This window comes from Saimiri boliviensis, chromosome 1 (genome assembly GCF_048565385.1).
Source record: "Saimiri boliviensis isolate mSaiBol1 chromosome 1, mSaiBol1.pri, whole genome shotgun sequence".
Classification (NCBI taxonomy): Eukaryota; Metazoa; Chordata; class Mammalia; order Primates; family Cebidae; genus Saimiri; species Saimiri boliviensis.
In genome coordinates, this window is record NC_133449.1 from 8,965,902 (window position 1) to 8,991,321 (window position 25,420).

Consider the following 25,420-nt stretch of genomic DNA (forward strand, 5'->3'; position numbering starts at 1 on the left):
AGAGGATCACTTGAGCCCGGCAGGTGGAGGCTGCAGTGAGCCCATGATCCCACTGCACTCCAACCTGGGCGACAGAGTGAGATCCTATTTCAAAAAAATAAAAATAAAAATAATTTAAAAAAATACAGTGTAACAACTATTTGCATAGCATTTACATTATATTAGGTAGGATAAGTAATCTAGAGATGATTTAAAGCGTGTGGGAGGATGTGTAGGTTACATGCAAATGTGACACCATTCTACATTACGAAATTGAGCGTCCTTGGATTTTGGAATTCAAGAGAACCTGGAATTAATCCTCCATGGAGACTGAGGAACTACAGTTCTGAGTAGTTTTGTTTTATTAGTTAATATGTTCCTTTGACACATTTTTGTGCTCAAAGAACTCCTCAATACCCTGCTTGATGGGAGGAGAAGAGAAAAGGTAACAAAGTATAGGATATTGAAGTACTTTTCATTTTTTTTAATTAAAAAAAATTACTGAATAATGTATTCGTGTTAATGATAGTTTAAAAGTGGAGAAACAATTCTTCCAACTTTTCCTAAAACGATTATTTTCTTTTTGTATCTTTATATACACAGAGAGTTTAAGTGTTTGATACATCGCTTGTCTTTCCTTTTTTATAACAGCTCATTTTTTCCCTGCTTTTACAGTGTGTGTGTGTGTGTGTGTGTGTGTAATGGATTTAATAAATAAGCTTGTAATTTTCTACTTTTGGAGATGGAATTTTTATAAAAGCGATTGCCTTTTTATCTTTTTTTTTTGACGTAAGATCTCAGTGTGTTGCCCAGGCTGGAGTGCAGTGGGACAGTCAGCTCAGTACAGCCTGGACCTCCCAGACTCAAGTGATCCTCCTGCCTCAGCCTCACCAATAACTGGGACCACAGGCCCACCATACCTGGCTAATTTTTGTATTTTTTGTAGAGATAGGGGTCTCATTATGTTGCCTAGGCCTTTCTCAAATGCCTAGGCTCGGGTGGTCTGCCCACCTCAGCCTTCCAAAGTATTGGGGTTGCAGGCATGAGCTACTGCACCAGACTGCCTTTTCCTCTTCTGTAGAGCTGCTTTACCTGTGTTTTGTCCTCAGCGCTGTACCCATGCGGGTGGTGGGCGACTGCACATCCACAAACCAACTTCCCTCCCTGCTGGGGGGTCCTGCAGGTCTGGGTGCACCTTGTGACCGAGGCTAGCCTTCCTCTGCAGAGGTGTGAACTGCCACCACCCCATTCTGGTCAAGAAGGGACTGGAATCTCAGAAAGGAAATCATCTAGGAGAAAAATGAAAGAAGTGTTTATTTTCTGTTTGCCTGACCTCAAGGTTGCTACTTACGGAGTTCAGATGTTATTTGTAAGATTAAGTAGTTTAGTAAGAGTGCCCAAAACCACCTCCCAGGGTGGGAAGCGCCTGATGCTGGGGAGAAAAGCCCAGGCCTGAGCTGGAGATCTGTGTTCAGTTTTTGCCTCGGTTTCTACTTCTCTCTGATGGTTTCGAAATGGAACTGAGGGATTCCTAAGTCCCTTTTGCTTCCTGTGCTCAACCAACATTCTAGGCTAATAAATTACCCCTGAGGTTCACTTTCATTTTGGCAGCATTTTCCGGTTCTGTTGCCAACTCTAATTTCTTTTCTTTAAAAAATGCTTTAACTTTACTTGTATTCTTACTAATATATCCTATATATACATATGCATAGCATGTTTTATATTTTTTTCCAATGAAATCTTTTTTAAAAATTCAACTTTTATTTTAGATCTGGGGGTACATGTGCAGGTTTGTTACATGGATATATTGTGTGATGCTGAGTTTTGTAGCATGATTGATGCCATCACTCAGGTACTGAGCATAGTACCCACCAGTTAGATTTCAACCCCTACCTGCTCTCTCCCCGCTTTGTAGTCTCCAGTTTCTATTGGCATCTTTATGTCCATGAATACTTAACATTTAGCTCCCACTTAAAAGTGAGAACATGCAGTATTTAGTTTTCCGTCTCTGTGTTAATTTGCTTAGGATTATGGTCTCCAGCTGCATCCATGTTGCTGCAAAGGACGCGATTTAGTTCTTTTTTATGGCTGCATCGTATTCCATGGTGTACATATACCATGTTTTCTTTATCCAGTCCACCATTGATGGGTACCTGGCTTGATTCCATGTCTTTGCTATTGACACAAATGGCATTTAAAGAATTATTGTAAAGGCCATGTACAATTTCTTAGGCCTGTAATCCCAGCACTTTGGGAGGTCGAGGCAGATAGATCACTTGAGGCTAGGAGTTCGAGACCAGCCCGGCCAACATGGTGAAACCCTGTCTCTATTAAAAATACAAAAATTAGCCGGGCGTAATAGTGCATGCCTGTAGTCCCAGCTACTCGGGAGGCTGAGGCATGAGAATCACTTGAATTTAGGAGGCTGAGGTTGCAGTGAGCCAAGAATGCGCCACTGCACTCCAACCTGAGCAACAGAGCAAGACTCTGACTAAAAACAAACAAACAAACAAACAAAACTGATTATGAAGCCTGGTCTTGGCCAGCACTCCCAAGTGCACCCCACAGGCCTGTCCCATTGTAGTGCCGTCGGAGGCGGCCCCTGCCCTGACTGCAACCCTCAGCTTGCCTCAGTGTGTATTTTGCCAACAAAGTGTACATCTTTAAACATAAACAATTTAGTTTTGCCTATTTTTGTACTTTTTATACTGCATCTATCCTTTTGCCCAACATTTTTGTCAGATTCACTCGTGTTCTGGGTGAGTTTGTTCTCTTCCATTGCTGGGTAGCATTCTGTTGTATGAATGTCCATCATCAGTTTATTCATTTTACCATCAACGTTTCTGTTTATCCAGTTGGGGGCTGTTTTGAGGATTGCTAGAACAGCCTGTCCATGTCTTCTGTTGCAGATGTGTATTTACCCTGAGTAATTTTAATGTTTTAAGATAATACCAAAACGTGCCCTTCTCATTTGTCCTTAGGCACACATTTTCCTCAACTGTGACTTAGCTCAGACGTCTATTTGATCTTAATTCTTAGCGACACCTGCTATTCTTCAGGCCTGGCTTTATTTCCAGAAGGAGGCAGGTTCATTATTGCTTTGGCTTTAAATGGAGTCCACAGACCACAGTGCGAGTCTACGCTTCCCAAAAGGCTTCTGGAAATATCTGACACTGTCATTAATGCTCTCTGTTACTTTCTGAAGGGTTGAATGTGTGATGAGACAAAACTGCCACGTAAATGTTTGTTCGACTCTTCTTGGCAAAGCCATTCTTGGGGCACAGACCTGGGAGTGTTTTGTTTTGTTTTGTTTTGTGTTTTGTCTGCTGTCTTTCAGAAATGTCCCTTCCCCTCAGGCTGGCCGTTTGTCCATAGAACGAGGGGAGAGGAGATGGAATGGGAGAGTGGAGCGTCCTGGGGCCACCTGAGTGCTGCAGGCCTCTGCCCTCTGCAGGGCAGCATCTTGGGGTTCCAAGAAGGAAGCCTGTCCCTTCCCACCCCTTCTGGTTCACATTGAGAACTTAGGATGCTGGGGACGAACGTGCTCTGCTGCCCCCAGTATGAGCTCCCGGTCAGGGCTGGGAGGAGCTGGGTACAGCAGGTAAGGGAAGAGAGGAATTCTTTTGGGGGGCATAACACTTAATAGGGTTCAGTTGGTCTTTCCTGTGACCCCATCTTGGGTTCATTGGAAATGTTCGTCTGGAAACACTCTTAGCTCACAGTCGGATAAAAGCCAGCCTGCAGGCCGCTGTGTGCCCACCCTGAGCCAGGTCATCTCAGACAGTCTTGGCCTGCACCATGCAGTCTGTGGTGACACAGGCTGGAGACCTCGTAGGGTTTTGTGGGGACCGGGAATAGGCATAGGAGCCCCCACCTGCAGGAGGGTGGGCACAGGGTGATGTTGATGCTGGGCCCATGGAGGAACCAGGGCCAGGGCCTCTGGGTGACCCCAGAGGTGGTGGCACCACCCTTAGGCAGTACAGTGGGGCCCATGGGCAGAGGAAGAGAAGCATGGGGTTGGGGACATTCAGAGGCCACTGCGCTGTGTGGATGACCTGAGCTCTTGCAGAAAGCAGCAGGGCCTGAGGAACTGAATTTGAAATTTTAATGAATCTTGATTGAAACGTTCCTCTGTGGCTACCCTGTTGGACAGCACGGGTGGGGAAAATGAGTGAACAGCTTGTGGTGGTCTTTCCTGTGGTGAACTTTCCTCACCTGCACTGTGTGCCCTCCTCACTGTCCCCACACACTGTCCTCGTCCCCTGGCTCCAGCTCAGCTGAGCAGCAGAGATGGGAAGAGGCTCCTCCGTGACTATAGAGGAGCCTATAGAAGAGTTTGGGAATTCAAACAGATGCTTTTAACCTGGTTGAAAACAGTGGTTTTCCTTGGAAATACTTGGACACATCCCCAGCTCATGTTCTTGTGATAAATTCACACTGTAAAATTTGTTTGACAAACTAAAGGTCAGCTTCCGCCTGGCGCCTGAGAATTAATGAGGTGTGGCCAGCTGGCAGCTGTGGTGCCGGCCCTGCTCTGGTCTCAGGATCCGTTAGGTTCTTGTCTTCCTTAGTGATTTTTACACATAAGTCTGGTGAAAGTTGCTTTTTCCCCCTCTCTGAGCTGGAGTGGAATTTCTGTTTGGGGAGCATGGTAGGTGAGTGCCTGGTCTGGTTAGAATTCTCAGCCTGATGGGTAGACACCTTTGCTTCCAGATACTCAAGCTTTGTTTTTTGTTTCTCTAAAATTTCAGTTTTTTAAAAAAAATTTTAATTATTGTGGGTACATAGTAGGTATATATTTTTATGGGGTACATGAGATATTTTGATACAGGCATGTAGTATGCAGTACATAATCACGTTAGGGTAAATGGGGCTTTTGTCACCTCAAAGCATTTATCCTTCTTTTGTGTTAACATCCCGGTTACACTCTTTAAGTTATTTTTAAATGTACAATAAATTATTGTTGACTTTTGTCACCCTGTTTCTATCAAATACTAGATATTATTCATTCTATCTGCCTGTATATTTTTGTACCCATTTACCGTCCCCACTCCTGCCCTCCCCCAGCTACCCTTCCCAGCCTCTGGTAACCATCCTTCTACTCTCTGACTCCATGAGTTCAATCGTTTTAATTTTTTCGTATGGCTCTTTTCAGTTTATTGCATGAAGGTGTTACACTAGTCCAAGTTAAAAGTGAACCCCAAATGATTACATTACATTAACTGTGAGGTTTTTCAACTTGTGACAAGGGACAGAAAGGAAATTCTACTCATTGCAAGGAAATCCTCACTTAAGCTTCAGTGAGCCACAGGCGCTTAGAACCCACGAACCTTCAACTGATCGTTCTTAGCCAGTCCAGTCTCCAGGAGGAACTGGCGTGTGTTATTGCACTGGTCACCCTGTAGCTGAATTACTTCTCCATATTCTGGGTGCTCAGTTACAGTACCATTGCAGGCAAACTTCTTCTTAAACACCTTCACTAGTTTCTTTTTGTCGTAATCATCAGTGATCCCCTGGACAGTAGTAAGGGTCTTCCTGCCGTTTCTCTGTTGAATTCTGATATGGATATAATCCTCAGTGCCAGCAGGAAACAGGTCATCGCCCTTACTTGCATCAGCAAAGGGGTTGGACTCAGAGGTTCGGGATAGTGGACATATGATACAATTCCTTTTCCTCAGTGGAAATGGCCTGTGGCTGTGGTGGCGGGAAAAGGCAGGCAGCAGGGATGGAGCTTAAGGAACTGAGGGGGCTCAAGGGGGAGGCTGCTGAGTCCTCAATGGCAGCTCAGTGACTGGGGCTGTTTTAATTTTTTTTTTTTTTTTTTTTTAGCTCCCATAAATCAGTGAAAACATGGAGTGTTTGTCTTTCTGTACATGAGTTATTTCCCTTAACATGATGACCTGTTTCCATCTATGTCTTTACAGATGACAGGATCTTGTTCTCTTTTATGGCTGAATAGTAATCCATTGTGTATATCAGGCGTCCCCAAACTTGTTACACAGGGGGCCAGTTCACTGGCCCTCAGACCGTTGGAGGGCCGCCATATACTGTGCTCTTCTCACTGACCACCAATGAAAGAGGTGCCCCTTCCTGAAGTGCGGCGGGGGGCCAGATAAATGGCCTTAGGGGGCCGCAGTTTGGGGACGCCTTGTGTATATGAACCACATATTCTTTATCCATTTGTCTGTTAATGGACACTTAGATTGTTTCCAAATCTTGGCCATCGTGAATAGTGCTGCAATAAACATGGGAGAGCAGATGTCTCTTTAATATACTGATTTCCTTTCTTTTGGGTATATACACAGCATTGGGGTTGCTGGGTCATATAATAGCTCTATTTTTAGTTTTCTGAAGTGCCTCCATGCTGTTCTCCATAGTAGTTGTACTAGTTTACATTCTCACCAATAATGTACAGGGGTTCCCTTACCTCCACATCCCCACGAGCATTTGTTATTGCCTGCCTTTTGCATATAAACCGTTTTAACTGGGGTGGGATGATATCATTATAGTTTTGATTTACATTTCTCAGATGATCAATGATGTTGAACACCTTTTTGTATGCCTGTTTGCCATTTGTATGTCTTCTCTGGAGATAAGTCTGTTTAGATCTTCTGCCCATTTTAAAATTGGATCATTAGATTTTTTCTATAGTTTGAGCTTCTTACATATTTTGGTTATTAATTCCTTGTCAGATGGATAGTTTTCTCCCATTCTGTGAGTTATCTCTTCACTTTGTTGATTGTTTCCTTTGCCGTGCAGAAGCTTTTTAACTTGATATGATCCCATTTATCCATTTTTACTTTGGTTGCCTATGCTTGTGGGGTATTACTCAAGAAGTCTTTGCCCAGAACAATGTCCTGAAGTTTCTCCAGTGTTTTCTTATAGGAGTTTCATAGTTTGAGGCCATAGATTTAAGTCTTTAACCCATTTTGATTTGATTTTTGTATATGGTGAAAGACAGAGGTCTAGTTTTATTCTTCTGAATATGGATATCCAGTTTTCCTGTCATCATTTACTGAAGAAATTGTCCTTTCCCCAGTGTATGTTCTTGGCACTTTTGTCAAAAATGAGTTCACTGTAAATGTATGGATTTATTTCTGAGTTCTTTGTTCCATTAGTCTTTGTCTGTTTTTATGCCAGTACCATACTGTTTTGGCTACTATAACTCTGTAGTATAATTGGAAGTCAGGTAATGTGATTCTTCCAGTTTTGTTCTTTTTGCTCAGGATAGCTTTGGCTATTCAGAGTCTTTTGTGATTCTATATACGTGTAGGGCTATTTTTTCTATTTCTGTGAAGAACAGCATTGGTATTTTGATGGAGATTGCATTGAATTTGTAAATTGCTTTGGGTAGTATGGACAGTTTAACAGTATTGATTCTTCTAATCCACAAATATAGAATATCTTTTCATTTTTTTGGTTGTCCTCTTCAATTTCTTGCATCATTGTTTTATAGTTTTCATTGTAGAGATCCTTTACTTCTTTGGCTAATTCCTAGGTATTTAATTTTATTTGTAGCTATTGTGAATGGGATTGTTTCTTGGTTTGTTTTTCAGATTGTTCACTGTTGGCATATAGAAATGCTACTAATTTTTGTATGTTGATTTTGTATCCTGCAACTTTACTGAATTTATCAATGTAATCACGCAACAGGTTCATCTTGCCTGCTGCTGCCTAGACAGAGCTGATTTATCAAGTCAGAGAAATTGCAGTAGAGAAAGAGTAATTCACGCAGAGCCAGCTGTGCAGGAGACTGGAGTTTTATTATTACTCAAATCAATCTCCTGGAGAATTCGGGGATCAGAGTTTTTAAGGATAATTTGGTGAGTCAAGGCCAGTGAGTTGGGAGTGCTGATTGGTCTGGTCAGAGACAAACTCATTTCCTGGGTGGGGCCACAGGAGCAGATAAGCCAGATTTTTTGATCCAGGTGGTACCAGCTGATCCATTGAATGCAGGGTCTGCAAAATATCTCAAGCACTGATCTTAGGTTTTACAATTGTGATGTTATCCCCAGGAGCAATGTGAGGAGGGTCAGAATCTTGCAGCCACTAGCTGCATGATTCCAAAATCATAATTTCTAAGCTCGTGGCTAATGTATTAGTCCTGCAAAGGCTGTCTAGTCCCCAGGCAGGAAGGGGGATTTATTTTGGGAAAGGGCCTGTTGTTGTCTTTGTTTCAAAGCTAAACCATAAACTGAGTTCCTACCAAAGATACTTCAGCATATGCCCAGGAATGAACAAGGACAGTTTGGAGGTTAGAAACAGGATGGAGTCAGTTAGGTCAGATCTCCTTCACTGTAATAATGATCTCAGTTACAATTTTCGCAAAGGCGGTTTCTTCAGTTCTGATAGTTTTTGATGGTGTCTTTAGGTTTTTCCAAATAAAAGATCACATCGTCTGCAAACAAGGCTAACTCACCTTCTTCCTTTCCAATTTGGAGCCCTTTATTTCTCTCTTGTCTAATTGCCTTAGCTGGGACTTCCAGTGATGTTTTTATATATAGTTTGGCATGAGACTGTTTAGCACTCAGTCTTTTTAATTTTTTTTGGAGGCAGAGTCTCATTCTGTTGCCCATGCCGGAGTGCAGTGATGGAATCTCCACTCTCAGGTTCAAGTGATTCTTCTGCCTCAGCCTCCTGAGTAGCTGGGATTACAAGTGTGCACCACCATGCCTAGCTGATTTTTGTATTTTTAGTAGAGGCAGAGTTTTACCATGTTGTCCAGGCTGGTCTGGAACTTCTGACCTCAAGTGATCCTCCCCGCTCGGCCTCCCAAAATGCTGGGATTACAGGCATGAGCCACTGAGTCTGGCCTAACACTCAGTCTTAAACAATCATTGTAGCTTCTTGTCTTGACCAAGTTTAATTTTAATTGTCTATAAATATATACCATAACGAAGAGTGTGTTTTTGAATAGGGAGATAATTGCTTTTCCTGCTTGTACTTTTAATTAAAAATCACCTCTTCCACCTACCTCACCTTTATTTCTAATCTGTTTAACAGATTGTAGAAAAGCAAGTTTATGCACTTGTCCCTGAGTTCAGGAAGCACGACTTCCTCTTCAGTAACAAAGGTAGAAGATTCCATATGGTGACCTACATTTTCAAGAGTTTTATGCATTAAATGATTAGGGAGGGGTATGTCCCATGATGTAATATGGGAGGAAATTTGTTGGAGTTCAGCTGTGTTATTAAGCTGTGTTGTCTGTGATCAGATTGAAGTTTACCACTGTGTCCAGTCCCATGTTTTGTTTTTTCATTTGTCTGGGTTTTTTTCATTGTGGTTTTTTGTTTTTTGTTTTTTTTTTTAAGAGACGGGTCTGCCTGTCACCCAGGCTAGAGGGCAGTGGCGCAATCTTGGTTCACTGCAGCCTCCAATTTATGGGTTTAAGTGATCCTGCCTTCTCAGCCTAGGATTACAGGTGCGTGTTCCCATGCCCGGCTAACTTTTATTTTTATTTTTTGTAGAGACAGGCTGTCATTATGTTGCCCAGGCTGGTCTCAAGCTCCTGGCCTCAAACATTTTTCCCACCTTGGCCTTCCAAAGTGCTGGTATTATAGTAGGTGTGAACTACCGCATCCAGCCTAGTCCTCATGTTTTTAGCATGGTTGAGCCAAACTCCTATAGACACAAGATCACTCTAACATCTATGAGAGTGTCAGAGGCAGGAGGGCTGAAAACTGGTTAAGAGAGGCAGCACAGATCTCCCTGGCTGCCTTTTCTTGAATGGCTACTGCCTAGCCTTAGCACCAAATGGTCTGAACCATGGGTTCCAGCCAGTTCCCGCTTCTGTGTGTATCCTCTCCCTGAATGCACTTGCTGCCTCCCCTAATCCGTTACCCTCCCTGTGGCCTGAGTAACCTTCAAGCCCAGCTCTCCCTGCTCCCCTCTGGGTAGCACTGTTGCCTGGCATTTGAGCCCCTGCCTTTTGGGCTCATCATCCTTTCCTAAGCTTGTTCTTGATTCCTGTTTTATGGCAGGCCCTCTGGTAGGCACTGGGGATATGACGAACAAGTAACAGTGACCTTAGAGGAAAGCATTAAAAAAAAACTAAAAAGCGGCGGTACGATTAATTTTGTTGATATTTTCTATAACCTGAGATGTCCACTGTATTGTTTTAATGTGGCATTTAGCCACATTTCTCTTCTTTTTCTTTTTTTGAGATGGAGTCTCCTTCTTGTTGCCCAGGCTGGAGTACAATGGTGCCATCTCGGCTCACTGCAGCCACCGCAGCCTCTGCCTCCCGGGTTCAAGCGATTCTCCTGCCTCGACCTCCCAAGTAGCTGGGATTACAGACATGCACTACGATGCCTGGCTAATTTTGTGTTTTTAGTAGAGATGGGGTTTCTTCATGTTAGTCAGGCTATTCTCGAACTCCCAGCCTCAGTAATCTGCCTGCCTTGGCCTCCCAAAGTGCTGGGATTAGTGAGCCACCGCACTCAGCATGAGCCATCGCACTCAGCCTAGCCACATTTCAGGTGCTCTGTAGACATGTGCTGGTAGCTACTGCAGTGAACAGCACAGGTCTGGAGGCTGAGCTGGACAAGTAAAAAAAGCAGCTGTGTGCATGCAGTAAGTCCTGGGCTTCTGTTTTCATCGGTAATTTGTTTCTCTAGGGAATTATCTTTTGCAGGATTGTGAATTCCAAGAAGGGACAGGCATTGCCTTGTCCTGTTTTCCTCACCATTGTGTTGTAATACCTGGCAGGTAGTTGGTGCTCAGGCCGTTTTATCCGATGAAATGCTAAGTACAGGATGTTAGGGGAAAAGCTAAGATGTGTACCTGCTACCCTGGAGTGGGGGTGGGGAGGCATCAGAGGCCTTCTCAGGAGAGGGAGACAGCGCTGAACCACCGAGTAGGGTCAGGGAGGATATTCTCAGGAAAGAGGAGCATGTGCACATGCTGGGAAGACAGCAGGTGGAGGGGAGCCACAGGTAGCTGTTATGATGGAAGTTTGGGGTAAGTGTGAAAATGGGGGAGAATGTCAGGAGTTGATGCTGGAGAAGCAGGCGGGGCTCAGATGATTGGTTTTTTAAAGCTTGCTAAAGATGTTATTCTGAGAACACTAGGAAGCTTTATACTGCCTGGGCTGGACCTGCCCAGAGTCTCACTCTGTCACCCAGGCTTGAGTGCAGTGGTGCAATCTTAGCTCACTGCAGCCCCTACCTCCCAGGTTCAAGCGATTCTTCTTCCTCAGCCTCCTGAGTAGCTAGGATTACAGGCACCCACCACCAAACTTGGTTAATTTTTGTATTTTTAGTAGAGATGGGATTTCACCATGTTGGCTAGGCTGGTTTCGAACTCCTGACCTCAAGTGATCCTCCTACCTCAGCCTTTCAAAGTGCTGGGATTAAAGGCGTGAGCCACCATGCCTTGCCTCTTTTTCTTATTTATTTGTGAGGTGTTTTCTCCCTTTACACTTCCTGGCCCATGGAAGGTGCTTAGTAGAAATGGTGGCTGACTTCTAATGCTTCCAGAGAGCCTGACAGGCTGGCATTGGTGTCTTCCAGTATCTGTGGGGAGGCCTAGAAAGAGGAGCAGCTTTTATTAATATTATGAGTTTGGATCAGATCCTGCTGTAGCCAGTGGCAAAACCTGGGCAGGCCCAGATTCTACGGGAGTGCTAGGCTGCACGGTACTAGATCAAATGTCCTTTTCAAGAATGGCCCCTCACCTGGGATGGGAGAGCTGTGCTCTCTGACATGTTGGTCTAAGCTTCACGAACTGGTGTTTCTGGCATATCCCTGAGCACAACCTCAGTCTGCCGGCTGGTGCTGGCTAAGCCAGGCCTGGGCCCTGCGAGTCTGTGGCTGGCAGACTGGGGCAGAAAAGTCATGAGACTGCATGAGAAAGAGAATTCAATTGTGATTTTTCTGAGTTATTTACTATTTCCAAATCCCCTTTTATATCTTGAAGGAAGGTAGGAATGGATCAGAGATGACCACTTAGGAAAACCTGAGTTAACTCCATATAAGAAATCTTGATGATCTTGTATCAGTAACTGTCTACTCTTTAGTAAGGCAGAAAAGAATGCCTTTTTTATTTAAATAGACATTTTTAGTTTTATGTTCACACGAAAGTGGAACGGACATTACAGAAACTTTCCAAATACCCCTGTCCCTTGACATGCACAGCCTTCTCCATTATTAACATTCCGCACCACAAGTGGTATGCTGGTGACCTCAGTGACCTGACAAGGACATGTCACTGTCACCCATATCTGTACTACATATTAGGGCTCACTCTTATACATTCCATGGGCTTGGACAAATGTACAATGACATGACTATAACTCCTCTTTGTATTACAGCCACTCTTTCAAATGTCTGGTGCCTTGTGATCATTTTTCCATTTAAAATTGCCAGCACTAATCACGTCTGTTTTCAGCATCCAATAATTGTGGCATTAGAGCTAGGGCTTATGATTCTGCTATTGAAAACTGGTTCAAGAGGTGGAAGGCTGGAAGTCTAGAATCCATTGCTCTGAGGAGCTGTGTTGTGTTTTGGATGATAGGTCCTTGCAGGTTTTTATGATCTAAACTCACTATGGGGTAATAATGGACACTCAATAACAGTAGTTATTATATGTCAGTAGCTATAGGGCTGGGTGCTTCATTTAGTTTTTTTTTTTTTTTTTGAGACGGAGTTTCACTCTTGTTACTCAGGCTGGAGTGCAATGGCGCGATCTCGGCTCACCGCAACCTCCGCCTCCTGGGTTCAGGGAATTCTCCTGCCTCAGCCTCCTGCGTAGCTGGGATTACAGGCACGCACCACCATGCCCAGCTAATTTTTTGTATTTTTTAGTAGAGACAGGGTTTCACCGTGTTGACCAGGATGGTCTCGATCTCTCGACCTCGTGATCCACCCGCTTCAGCCTCCCAAAGTTCTGGGATTACAGGCATTTAGTTTTTTATAAGATAGCCTGTGATTGGCCTCACTAATCCAGTTCACAAATGTTCTTTCCCTTCAGTCACAACTCACCCTTTGCTTTTCTATGTTGTTTAAGAGGGCTAAAAGGACTTTTTACCCAGCACCTTGGGAGGCCAAGACAGGTGAATCACCTGGGGCCAGGAGTTTGAAACCAGCCTGGCCAACATGGTGAAACCCCATCTCAATAAAAATGCAAAAATTAGCCAGGTATGGTGGTGTACCCCTGTAATCCTAGCTTCTTGGGAGGCTGAGGCAGGAGAATTACTTGAACCCAGGAGGGTTCCGCTCAGTGCCGTTGGGAAACCAGTCTTCCACACCACTGAGGGCTTGTCTCCTGGAAACAGGTGCTGAGGGACCTGGCAGAGATGGAGGCTGCAGTGAGCCGAGATTGCGCCACTGCCCTCCAGCCTGGGTGATAGAGCAAGACCCCGTCTCAAAAAAAAGGACCTTTTTACCTTTGTATCTATTGTGAAAGTTGAGATGTAATTAAATCTCCAGGTGTGATTAGTTGTTGAACAAATACTGTTTGAACACCTCCTATGTCCTGGGCATTGTGAGTGCCATAGACAGCTGCCGTGTAGTAGCTGGTCTGTAAATATATGCTGAATATTATATATGTGAGTGCCTCTAATTATTCAACCCTGCAAAGTGGGCATTGTTCCTGCTCGTTTCTGGAGAAGTCTGAGGCTTGGGAAGCATTAGGACCCATCTTCTAACACAGCTTACAAGCTAATGATAGTTGGGTTTTTTCGAATCTGGAGTGGGTTTGCCTCCCCCTTGTCAGGGCTCTGTAGGGGGAAGGGGCACAGGCACAGTGTGAGTCCCTGGTGGGCAGGCACATTTCGGAGCCTTGCTGGTAACCAGGGAGAACTGAGGGTTCCACTGGGATAAGTGACTTCACTGCAGAGGGCTCAGGCCCAGCAGGTGCTGTGGGCAGGAGACAGCTCAAATGCTGCAGGAGGACGAGGCCTGAGAGGAGGAGTTGCCTTTCAGTAATTGCCAACAAGCTTTCGCTCAGTGCTGTTGGGAAGCCAGTCTTCCACACCACACTGAGGGCAGGTCCTGAGGAGCCTGGCAGAGGCAAGCAGGGCCATCAGGGTGGCACCCACGTGGTGCTTGCTGCTAGTGTGGTCCCAGCACAGACACGGTTTAATGACTATATTCTCTACATTTTAGGCTTTGGACGTGGACCGGATGGTTCTTTACAAAATGAAGAAATCCGTGAAAGCAATCAACATCTCTGGGATGAGTGAGTATACATTCTTCCATAGGGGTTTCTGTGTGGAAAACGTTGCATTTAAAGCCCTGGTACCATAATAGTCATGACCATTAACAAATTAGCCAACCAAACTCCTTTTACGGGGCATGCAGATCACAGAGGTGAGCTGGGATGTTTATTTTTTAGAAGTACATTTTGTTTTGCCGGTCGTCTGATTCAGGTGTGGGATTTCATCCCCCATCGCCCACTGCGCTGTCTGTCTCACATTGAGCTTCCTGTTTTCTGCAATGTGGTCCTGTATGTATCCACTTTGTCAGCCTGGCTGATGGGAACCTGGACTCATTCCTGCCTCAGTCATTTGGTTTTTGCCGTTAACTGTGTCACAGTGCCATTTCCAGTTCTCTCTCACCCAGTCTTGCCTTTTCTACTGTAGGAATAAAATGAATAAATATACAAACAATGTAATATTTGATCTAGATTTACACATACATAGATTTTTAAACCCACGCAACTTTTGGCTTAAAGATGACAGGTAGGTCACCTGTGGTGTATCTTCCCTTATACAAATCCTGTGAGTGATAGAAAATATTTGTTAAAAGTCATTAAGTGACTGTATGATTTCACTCAGCAATAAGAAGGTGGCAGCTGTGGGGGACTAGGAACTGTGAGGAGTCCCTAAGAGACTGAAACAGGGCTGATGGGTTGCTCAGGGGAGCTTGTCCCTGCTTAGGTGCAGATAGAGTCTGGGTGACAGGGCCAGGGGGAGGGGCCTGGGATCTGCTCCAAGAGAAGTAGTCAGGTCCCTTCATCTGTACTGTTTCCCCTCACCCTCGTGGTGTCTTTCTTTAGTGAAAGGGGTGATTGGAGCAGGAGGAGACGGAGTGCCTTAGGTGGTCGTGGTGTCAGGAGGGAAGGGGAAGAGCCTGAAAGTGCACTTTCCAGCTGACCCCCCTTCCAGTTACAACAGGGAAGGCACAAGCTCCAATTGCTGCTCTTGACTCTACCCCCATGAGAGCTGTGTGAGCCATGGTCGTGAGGAATCTAGCAGGAAATCCCAAGTGCAGGATGATGTTACAGTTGAACATTGCCAAGTGTATTTAGGAACAAATTTAACAGAAGATGCACAGGAATCCTACATCAACAACTACAAAATGCTGCTGACCAAAATGAAATAAGACCTAAATGAGAAATATGTGATGTGCATGGGTTAGAAGAGTCACCACTGTGAAGTGTCAGGCCTCCCCAAATTGATCTCAAGATTCACCCCAACCCCAGTCAGAATTACAGCAGGGGAAATTGACAGACCTTTTCTAAAACTGATATGGAAGGTGGCCATCTGCCTCTAGCTTTTTTACCTGGATCATGTGTGGGGCAGGGAGCAATAATGATAGTTTTTATCTTTTTGAAGGCTTATGTATCTTACGCTTTCTCTACATTATGCTAATCTTGTCAACAACTGATTCTCCTTATACAAATGAGGAACCTGCAGGTCAGAGAGTTCAGGGTGTTCCAGAGATGTCTATGCAGCTGGAACTCGGACCCTGCTGGTCTTACTGTTGTGTCAGGGTTGTGTGCAGGGAGCGGCCTGCTCTGTTTCAAAGCCACCACGCCTTCAGTGTGTCTGGCACATGAATGACATCTTGAAGACATTTCAATAAGTCACCTAGAAATGGTACACCCGGTGTCGTTGACAAGCACTGGATTTCAAAAAGTATCTTGGAAGATATTTTTTACTGTGTTCACTTGGGCTTTTGAGTTTATAATTTGAGGGATATTTGATATTCTGGTCAGATTAAAAAATGATTTTATAGTCATATGTTGAAAAGGCTGCCTTTATCAGAAATAAAAATGAAATAATCTGCTTCTTGTGCGAACACTGGCTGTGTGGCTGCTGCTAGTCTGGAGGGAGGGACTCCTGTGACTCCCCAGGCTGGCCCAGCGGCCAGCAGTGCAGCTTATAAACAGACATGCATTTGAAGGGAGAAGGTACTAGTGCTGTGGTGTCAGGAAGCTGGCCTGCAGGGATTTAGCAGCACTTCTGTCTAATTTGCCTGCTGACCTATATTGCTGAGCGTGTGCCACAAACCCCATTCCTATTTCTGCCCACCCCCCAGCGTCGTTTCCTAAAATGCAACCCCACTGGTGTTACTTCTGCCTAAAACTCTATCGCATTTTTTCATCACCCTCTTTGAAGTTAGTGGAAGTCAGTTCCAGAGCATGTGAGAGAGGAGGAAGGCCTCGGTGGGCTTTAGGATTTTAGGGCAATTGGAACAAAGATGGTTCTCTTGCTACAGAACCATCCAAAGATTTTAATGTGCTAGTAATGTGGATTGTGAGTGGTTATCGGTCTTAACCCTTTCCAATTCATTTGTCTATGAAACTGTCACCGCCTTCCCCGATCACCCCACCATGAGCCTCAGGTCAGTACATGCTGCAGAACACCAGACGAGTTCCAAGCTCCTGTGTGTCGCCTCGACTCAGGCCACCTGTCCCGACCCTCCCTGTCTGGACTTCACTGTGCCCTTCTTTGAAATAACTTAGAGTTTCCCCCAGTGAGCCATGTTTTGTGCCTTCTTCCCTCTGCTCAAGCTCTCCTGTTTGCTTAAAATAGCATTTGTCGCTTCATGGAAGGAAACTGAGGTCCAAGGAAGTTGAGAAGTTTGTTCAAAGTCACAGAGCTCTTCAATGACAAGGTGGGATTTTAACTCAGCGCCTTGGGCTTATGTCTTTTCCAGGGCTCCGCACATAACAGCAGGCTGCCTGGCGTGTGACCTTGGAGGGGGTCTCCTATTTTTGTCGTTCTTTAGCCATCTATTATGTCATGCCAAGTTTGAGTTATTCTAAGGTCATGAGTCTGAGTCCTGAAAAGTCCTAAGTCCTAAAACCAGAGCCTGATCCTGAAATCTTTATTTTGGAACAGGCGTTACCTACTGCAAGGAAGTCACCTGAGGAAACGTGATGCATTCTCCTGTCATGTTGCTGACATCGTTCACAGTGTCTTTGGAACTCTTTAGAACTGCTTTTAGTAGCACATTCTTTTGCATATATTTAGTAGAGAAGTCTAAGGATAGATCAAATGTTTTTAGAACTAGATGTCAGAAATAAGTCAGGCATATTCAAGAAGGGATGGAGTGCTGGCAGCCGCAGGTGGCCTAGGTGCACTGTAACCACACGGTTATGGATTCTGGAGGCAGCTGGTTCCAAAGAAGAGGTCCCCATAGTGTTTTGATCATGAGAATAAGGACCCAAGGCAATTCCAGTATAGGAAGAACACTCATATGATGTATGATTGAAAGAACAGTGAGAATAAATTAGCATATATGCCTGATACGGCCATATTCCTTTTCTTGTCTCATATTTCTTCTTTGGGACCAGGATTTCCTGCCTCCTTTCCTGATTTGTCACAGATTGTCCCCATTTGAGCCCAACTCTGCCCCAGTGTCCCTCACTTCAGGCCCTGTCGCTGCTTCCTGTGTGCCAGCTGTACTTCACACAGCCCCACCCGGGCTGTAAATGGGCTCCCCTGTCCCAGTCACCTGGGGGGGGCCCTCCCTTGCTTCCCTACCCATTTCATCAAGCTTTAGCCCTCTTTGAACTTCAGCATAGCCCTTTTTGACTCTCCTTTAATAGATTCTTTTTTTTTTTTGAGATGACGCTTCGCTCTTGTTGCCCAGGCTGGAATACAGTGGCGTGATACTGGCTCACCGCAGCCTCTTAGGTTCGAGTGATTCTCCTGCCTCAGCCTCCTGAGTAGCTGGAATTACAGGCGTCCACCACCACACCCAGCTAATTTTTGTATTTTTAGTGGAGATGGGGTTTCACCATGTTGGCCAGGCCAGTCTCAAACTTCTGACCTCAAGTGATCCCCATCCTCAGCCTCCCTGTAATAGTTTCTTATCGCTGTTGTAACAAATTACCACAAAATGAGTTGGCTTAAAATGATACAAAGTTATCTTTCAGTGCTGCAGGTGGGAAACCCAACATGGGTCTCTCTGGGCTAAAATGAGTGTCAACAGGGCTCTGTCCCTGAGGCTGTAGGAGAAATCAGTTTCCTTTGCCAGCTCCTAGAGGCTGCCTGCATTCCTTAGCTCATGGCTCCCTTCCGTCTTCAAAGCTGGCCTTGGCTGGTAGTGTCTTTATCACACTGCATTGCTCTGATACTTGGGCTGCCATGACAAAATACTGTAGACTGGTGGGTTAAACAACAGAAATTTATTTTCTCACAGGCCTGGGGGCTGGGAAGTCTAAGATCACGGTGCCAGTGTGGTTGGCTTCTGGTGAGGGCTCTCTTCTTCCTGGCTTGCAGACAGCCCCCTTTTTCCTGTGTCCTCACATATCAGCGATTGAAAGCAAGCTGTCTGCTTTCTCCTCTTATAAGGACCCTAATGCCATCAGGAGGGCCTTACCCTCTTGACCTCATCTAAACCCAATTATTATGCTTCCTAATTATTAAGCAAGCTGTCTGCTTTCTCCTCTTATAAGGGCCCTAATGCCATCAGGAGGGCCTCACCCTCTTGACCTCATCTAAACCTATTATTATGTGGCCCTATCTCCAAATACCATCACCTTGGGGGTTAGGGCTTTCATATATTAATTTGGAGGAAGGGATGCAATTCAGTCCCATAGCAAACACTGACTCTTCTGCCTTCCTCTTCTACATGTAAGGACCCTTGTGATGACATTGGCCTCACCCAGCTAATCCAGATAATCTCCCCATCTCAAGGTCAGCTGATTAGCAACTTTATTCCATCCACAATTTCAATTCCTCTTTGCCAAGTAGCATAACATACTCACAAGTTCCAGGGGTTAGGATGTGGGCATCTGGTGGTGGAGAAGCTGTTACTCTGTCTACCACACCTCTCCTGAATTCTTATGATTCTGAGGTTGAATCTGTTTCCACTTTTTTGTTCAGCTACAAATGAAAGGGGACTGTTAACACTTTAAATATTGCTCCTGATTGTTCTCTAGATCTTGTGTATCTGTTGACCTTTGCTCAGTTAATTACAAGCCCTTGAGGTGAAAGACCAATTCTGGGAGACAGTGTCATTTAGGATAAAAAAGACATAGAGAATCCAAGAAGCCTTGATTAAAAGCTGGCAGTGCCACTGAAAAAGCCTGTGACATTAGGACAATTAATTTTGCCTTTATGAGCCTCAATTTCCTCATGCGTAAAATGGGAATTTAATAGGTCCTAAGATTGCTAGTGAAGATTAAGTGTGAGATAACATGAAAAATGCCACGCATGGTTCTGGACGTACACGTGGTAAAGAGTGACAGCTGTGATATACCTCCTGAGTGTTCCTTGCAGTGGCTGCCATGGGCGTGGGCAGATAATAGGTGCCCAATAAATAGAATGTGTTTATACATTATCAGGTCCCTACTGTATGTTCTTAGACTGTCCTCTTAGTGTAGGAAAGAGGAACATAAAATTTTAGATATAAGCAGTGTGTGTTATGACAGGCCCTGTATTCTTTTCTGTGAGGATTTATATGGATTTATGTAGAAAGAAGATTTAAGATGCCTTAAAATGGAGGTTGGCAAACTATGGCCAAACACCTGTGTTTTCACAGCCTGAAAGCCAAGAATGGTTTTTTACCATTGTTACCTACACAGTAACCTCAGTATGGCCTCAGCAACCTTCAATGTAATGGTGTTTGGAGATGGGGCCTTTGGGAAGTAATTAGGTTTAGATGAGGTCATGAGGGTGGGGACCTTATGATGGGATTAGTGCCCTGCTTAAATACTTACTCGCTGACTTTCTAGGAAAAAGTTTACCAATCCCTCCATTAGAGCAGTGATTATAAACTTGAGAGTGTATCATAATCCCCCAGGGGTCTTGTTAAAACAGGGATTGCTGGACCCTACTCCCAGAGTTTCTGCTTCAGCAGGTCCAGGATGGAGCCTGAGTATTTGCTAATTGAAAAAGCTCCCAGGTGATGGCCCTGAACTTTGAGAATCCTACCCTTGAACCCTGCCCCCATTCCCACTTTAAACATTAGACTGGGCAAAAAGGGCATCCACGTGTCCCACATGTATACAAAACAATAGTCTTCTTGCACAATAGCCAGTGTATTTGTTTGCTCCCAGTCTTCAAAATGATGGCAACTGTATTTTCTGGAAAGTCTTAGCACAGGTTTGCAAAAGCAGTTGCCATAATGATTTGTGAGAAACTGTTTGCCACTCAGTGATGGATTGCTATCTGACCTCTTAAAAAAAATTTCAGTCTGGATACTATGGCTCATGCCTGTAATCCCATCACTTTGGGAGGCCAAGGTAGGAGGATCACCTGAGGTCAGGAGTTCAAGACCAGCCTGGCCAACATGAAACTGTGTCTCTACTAAAAACAGAAAAATTTAGCTGAGCATCGTGGCACGTACCTGTAATCCCAGCTACTCGGGAGACTGAGGCAGGAAAATCATTTGAACCTGGCAGGCAGAGGTTCCAGTGAGCCGAGATCACACCATTGCACTGCAGCCTGTGTAACAAGAGTGAAACTGCATCTCAGAAAAAGAAAAGAAAAAAGTTCATATTTACTTTAAAACTCTTACTTGTCTAAAGTTTCCCAAGCTGTGGCTCAGCCCAAAGGTGTTCCCTCCACACCCCAGGAAGTTGAAGCTAATATTTTTCAGCTGTTTGACACATCAGTGGGTGGAAAAGTTCATCTCTGTCAGGTATGGAGCAACAAAATATTTTCATTTTCACTTCTCTAGAATTACTCTGCTGTAAGGACTTGTTGGAACATTCTTATTGAGAATGATATTCCTACCCTCAATCAGAATATCCTAGAAAATTATCACATTCTTGAATGTACAAAGAAAGAAATGCTGATTTTTCCTCAAATCCTTACCATCTTCCACCTCACCTACAAAAGAAAATGAAAATCAAACAACTTTATGTGTGTGTTCCTGCCTGTTGTTTCAGTGTTAATTAGAATACAGTGTTAATGTACACTTCAGATTCATACAGAGAACTGTTTCTATTATATTATCAATAGAACAGGGCAGTTCAGAACAAATATACATAATAGTTGAGGAAATGAAGTTTCACTGTGCATTGAGAAGATACTGGCCGGGCGCAGTGGCTCACACCTGTAATTCTAGCACTTTGCAGATGGATCACTTGAGCTTTGAGTTCAAGACCAGCCTAGGCAACATGGTGAAACCCTGTCGCTGCAAAAAATACAAAAATTAGCTGGGCATGGTGGTGTATAATTTGTGGTCCCATTTACTTGGGAGGCTGAGGCAGGAAGATCACTTGAACCTGGGAGGTTGAGGCTGCAGTGAGCTGAAATTGCACCACTGCACTCCGCCCTGAGTGACAGAGTGAGACCCTGTCTCCAAAACACAAAAAAGAAAAAGGAATTGTTTTTTGAAACAGAAGACAAATATTTTAAAAAATAAAAGATACTACAGAAGAATGTAACAAAATCAGAAAAATCCTTACTGTTTGGTAAGCTTACAGTGACTGTAGTACTATGCTTCATTGTTGTGGCACTGAAAACATGCACACTCAGTTATTGGAAAGCAGTTTGGTGGTACACATTAAGAAAAATAAAAATCTTTTTGTGGAAGGAGATCCGTGCACAAAGATGTTCATGAGCTGTTGCATTGCTTATCAGAGTGAGAAATTGGATGCCTCCTATATATAACTGAATTAGGATTTAGCTGTTTGCTGGAATATGTTTATATAGCAACAGGAAGTAAAATGCTTATGATGAAATCTTCAGCAATAAAATTCAGGATACAAAATAATATGTACACTGTGTGTGATTAAAAGGGAATAGATGATAAATGATAAGGTATATTTTTATTGATATTCACAAACTTGAAGGAAGATACATAGTGACAATAAATACTCTTGAAGTATTTGTTAGAATATTTGTATTACAAAACTAAATAAAAACTTTATGTGAATTCCATTCTCACAGCGTTCTGAGTTAGGTCCTGTCTGTTGACAGTTGAGCTTATGGAGGCAGTGAGTAGTGATTTGCCAGGGTCATCTAGCCAGCAGTTGGAGGAGCTCAGATTCAAAAGCACGTGAGTGTCCCCATCTCTGCTTCTGACTGCTGCAGCACGCTGCCTGGTGCTGAGGCAGAAAGTTGCTGGGGGCATATGGTGGAGAAAGCAAGCGGCAACATGGGGAGCACCCTACATGCCACCTGACTGAGCCATTGTAGTCCTTCTGAAAAATTCCAGGTGGTTTTGGTTGGTTACAAGATCAGTGTGAGGCAGTACATGGCACATGCTCCGAAGGCTGTCCATAAGTAACCTCTGTAGTCTTTGGTGCTTATAAAGGAGGTGGTTGTTTCATTATTGAGTTGTAAGAGCAGCATTTTAAGAACAACCTCAAAATCTTAGGGATGGAGAAACCTCCCTGTAGGACGGCATCTGAAGGATGAGGGGCTCTTAGTTTCAGAAGGGGCCAGTGAGGATGTACATGAAGGGCTTTCTCTGGGCTGAGGAAGGTAGACTTAGTATTTGCTTTTCTCTAGAGGAGGCTTTCACAAGAACATGACTTGACTCAGATATGAGGGAGAGGGTAATTGATGAGCAGCCTGAGCGGCGAGCAGGTGGCTAGGAGGTTCCTCTAATGGATGGACAGCCCCTGTCTCTGAGGAAGTTGTAGAGGGAGGTGAGGACGTGGGCTCGAAGGCCCTGGAGATGTCTTCCAGTTGTGAGGCTCTGGAGTCCAGCTCTCTCCTGCTGCTGGCTAAAAATGATTGTAATTTAGTTGGTGACTTGTGGAATCCTGTCTGCAGTGATTATGGCATTAGTCATGGAAGGAGGGTGCCTCTGAAGGAACACAGAGGTCTGTGACCTAACATCCAAGTGTTGGCATGAATCATACTTTAGTTCAGAAGTATTTGCTATTTAATTTGGCCGGTGTTTACAGTCACCCAGTCTGTGGGCCAACATGTTTTCCACACCCATCTGTAAAACATGGGGCTGTGGTTTGATCAGCAGTTCTTTAATCTTTTGGTTATCATAGATATCAGTAAAAATCAGAAGGATGTTTTGGATGATCCTTCCAGGAAAAGGCACCTTTACATAATTTTGCATACATGTTTGGGATACACATACGTGCCCTCCCCCCTACTCCCACCCCATAAGCCTGTCCACAAACCCAGCACACCAAGCGAAAAAGCTCAGACCTTGAGCTTAAGTATTCTACCAAATCAACATGATGACTTCATCTATTTCCTCATCTGTAAAATCCTGCAGAGTTGTAAGGATGAAAGATTATTTTTATATGTTAGGTCATCTCTACAGTATTCACGGTAGCTACTTTATGAGGCTTGAGAGACCATGCACTTTTCCAAGGGCTGCTTGTCCCTGAAGGTGAAGCCCTGGGATCTCATGGAACCACGAGTCAGCTTCCTTCCTAGGGGCTGTGCCCTCAATGGAGGTGGGTGGAGACAGGGGTGTGTTCTTAAGTCATCACTGTGGTGAGTCCATAAGTCATGGGGTTTGAAGGCAAAAATGTAGGGCTGAAAGCCACTTACCCTGGGAAAATGCAACATTCTGTAATGTAGCTAATCAGATTGCTTTGCCAACATGAACTCTTTCTCCATTAAAGGGTGTCAATATAGTTGGGAGTAAAATTTCTAATAGCTTGTACTCCACATTCAACAAATACTGAATTCACCTCTTGGCTTTGAACCCCAGACACCTTGGGGTGGCCCGTCTCCAGACTGAAGGAGAGCCCTGCCAGTTCTGAAGAATCCACCACCTCCAACCCCTGTCTCCTTCCCTCATTTGGTCTTAGAGCAGCCCTAGGATGGAAGCAGCTCTCTGATTAAGGAGAGTTTAGGGTGAGTCAAACAGCTGGTAGTTCGGTTTTAATCTCATGCCATACTACATTCTCAGTGAGGAAATTCCTTTAAACATCATCTGCTGCAAGAAGCCTTTTCTGTTACCAGCCCCCGAAAAATGTACTCCTGTTCTCATAGAGTGCTGTGTTTCCAGCTCATGTAATTTACATCACAGTGGATTGTTTTTGCATGTTTATTTTTGTCTTGCTAAGTTGTGTGTTGGCAGGTATCAAGGTTTTTTTTATCTTTCTTAAATGCAGATGTCTTAGGAACCTTTCTGCGGCTCTCCATTACCTGGAATAAAGTTCCTCATCTTTGGCCCCTGCCTGATGCTCCAGCCCCTCCCCATGCTCTGGTCATACCTAGCACCTTGAATTCCCCAGAGCTCATTCTGTTTCTTGTGTTCCTGTCACTGCACTGAACTGATTGGCTGAGTCTTTGTCACTTATGGAGTGCTTGCTTCTTGAGGGCAGGGGCTCTGATGAATCTTTGTGTTCCTTATTGCTTGCTGCATAACAGACTTTCAGTGTGATTGGATTTTATTCTTAGTAACTAGAAATATTCTTGACCCATAATGGAAGCACAATGAATGAATAAAAGTAAATGTTGGTATATTATGTACTCTAAAGCCTAAAGGGACAGAAAGCATCAGCATTAAAAAAATTATACAGTAGCCCAATCTCCACTCTTTCACCCCTCAAACCTGCCTTCCAAGTGTACTCCTGCAAGCAGTAGGAGCTTCACAGGGAGGTAATTGGGGTGATGTTTAGTTATTCACACAGACTTTGAACTGTCATTGGAAAGATGGGATCATTAACATAAGGTAGGATCAAAGAGGATGGGGTGATCATAGGCAACAGGTTTTGTATTTTAGTAGCCCACACCTTGGCCTTATTAATGAACTCCATTGCTAGCTGCCTGTGCCAACCACAACCAGACTAGATACATCCTGGGGTGCCATCCACAAAGACTGGCTGTTTCTCGAGGAATCACATTCCAAGGGGACTTCCTAGGAAAGATGATGGAATTGCGTTTTGAAAGTGGAAGAAGCACGGGGTGGGAGAGAAGGTGGAGGAAGTGGCAGGAAGAAGCCAGTGAGAGGTATCCTTCTGGTTGCTCAGCCTGCGTGGGAGCTTGAAGGGGTTATGAACAAGGTGGACGTTCTTGTTCAACCCCTTCTGGTTATGGCTACTTCTGTCTGGTCAAAGATGATGCAGGTGTACTCGGTTCCAAGGGCTGTCTCCCTCACGTCACCTTGTCCAGGGAAAGCTTTGGGAGAGAAAGACAGATTCTAATGTTCTTCTTCTTTTTTTTTTTCCTTTTCTTGTCTTTTGTGATAGAGTCTCGCTCTGTTGCCCAGGTTGGAGTACAGTGGCACGATATTGGCTCACTGCAACCTCCACCTCCTGGGTTGAAGTGATTCTCGTTCCTCAGCCTCGTGAGTAGCCGGGATTACAGGCACCTGCCCCCATCACTCCTGGC

At 44.4% G+C, this 25,420-nt stretch overlaps 1 protein-coding gene across 4 annotated transcripts in view; it reads left to right on the forward strand.

Moving 5' to 3' along the window:
• Positions 1-25,420, forward strand: part of ASAP2 (ArfGAP with SH3 domain, ankyrin repeat and PH domain 2) — a 193,443-nt gene that overhangs the window by 59,184 nt on the left and 108,839 nt on the right. For all 4 annotated transcript variants that reach the window (XM_074393758.1, XM_074393769.1, XM_003927225.4 and 1 more), the window contains exon 2: positions 14,085-14,157. In XM_074393758.1, the coding sequence (XP_074249859.1) occupies positions 14,085-14,157 (73 nt within the window). The remainder of the gene's footprint in view (positions 1-14,084; positions 14,158-25,420) is intronic.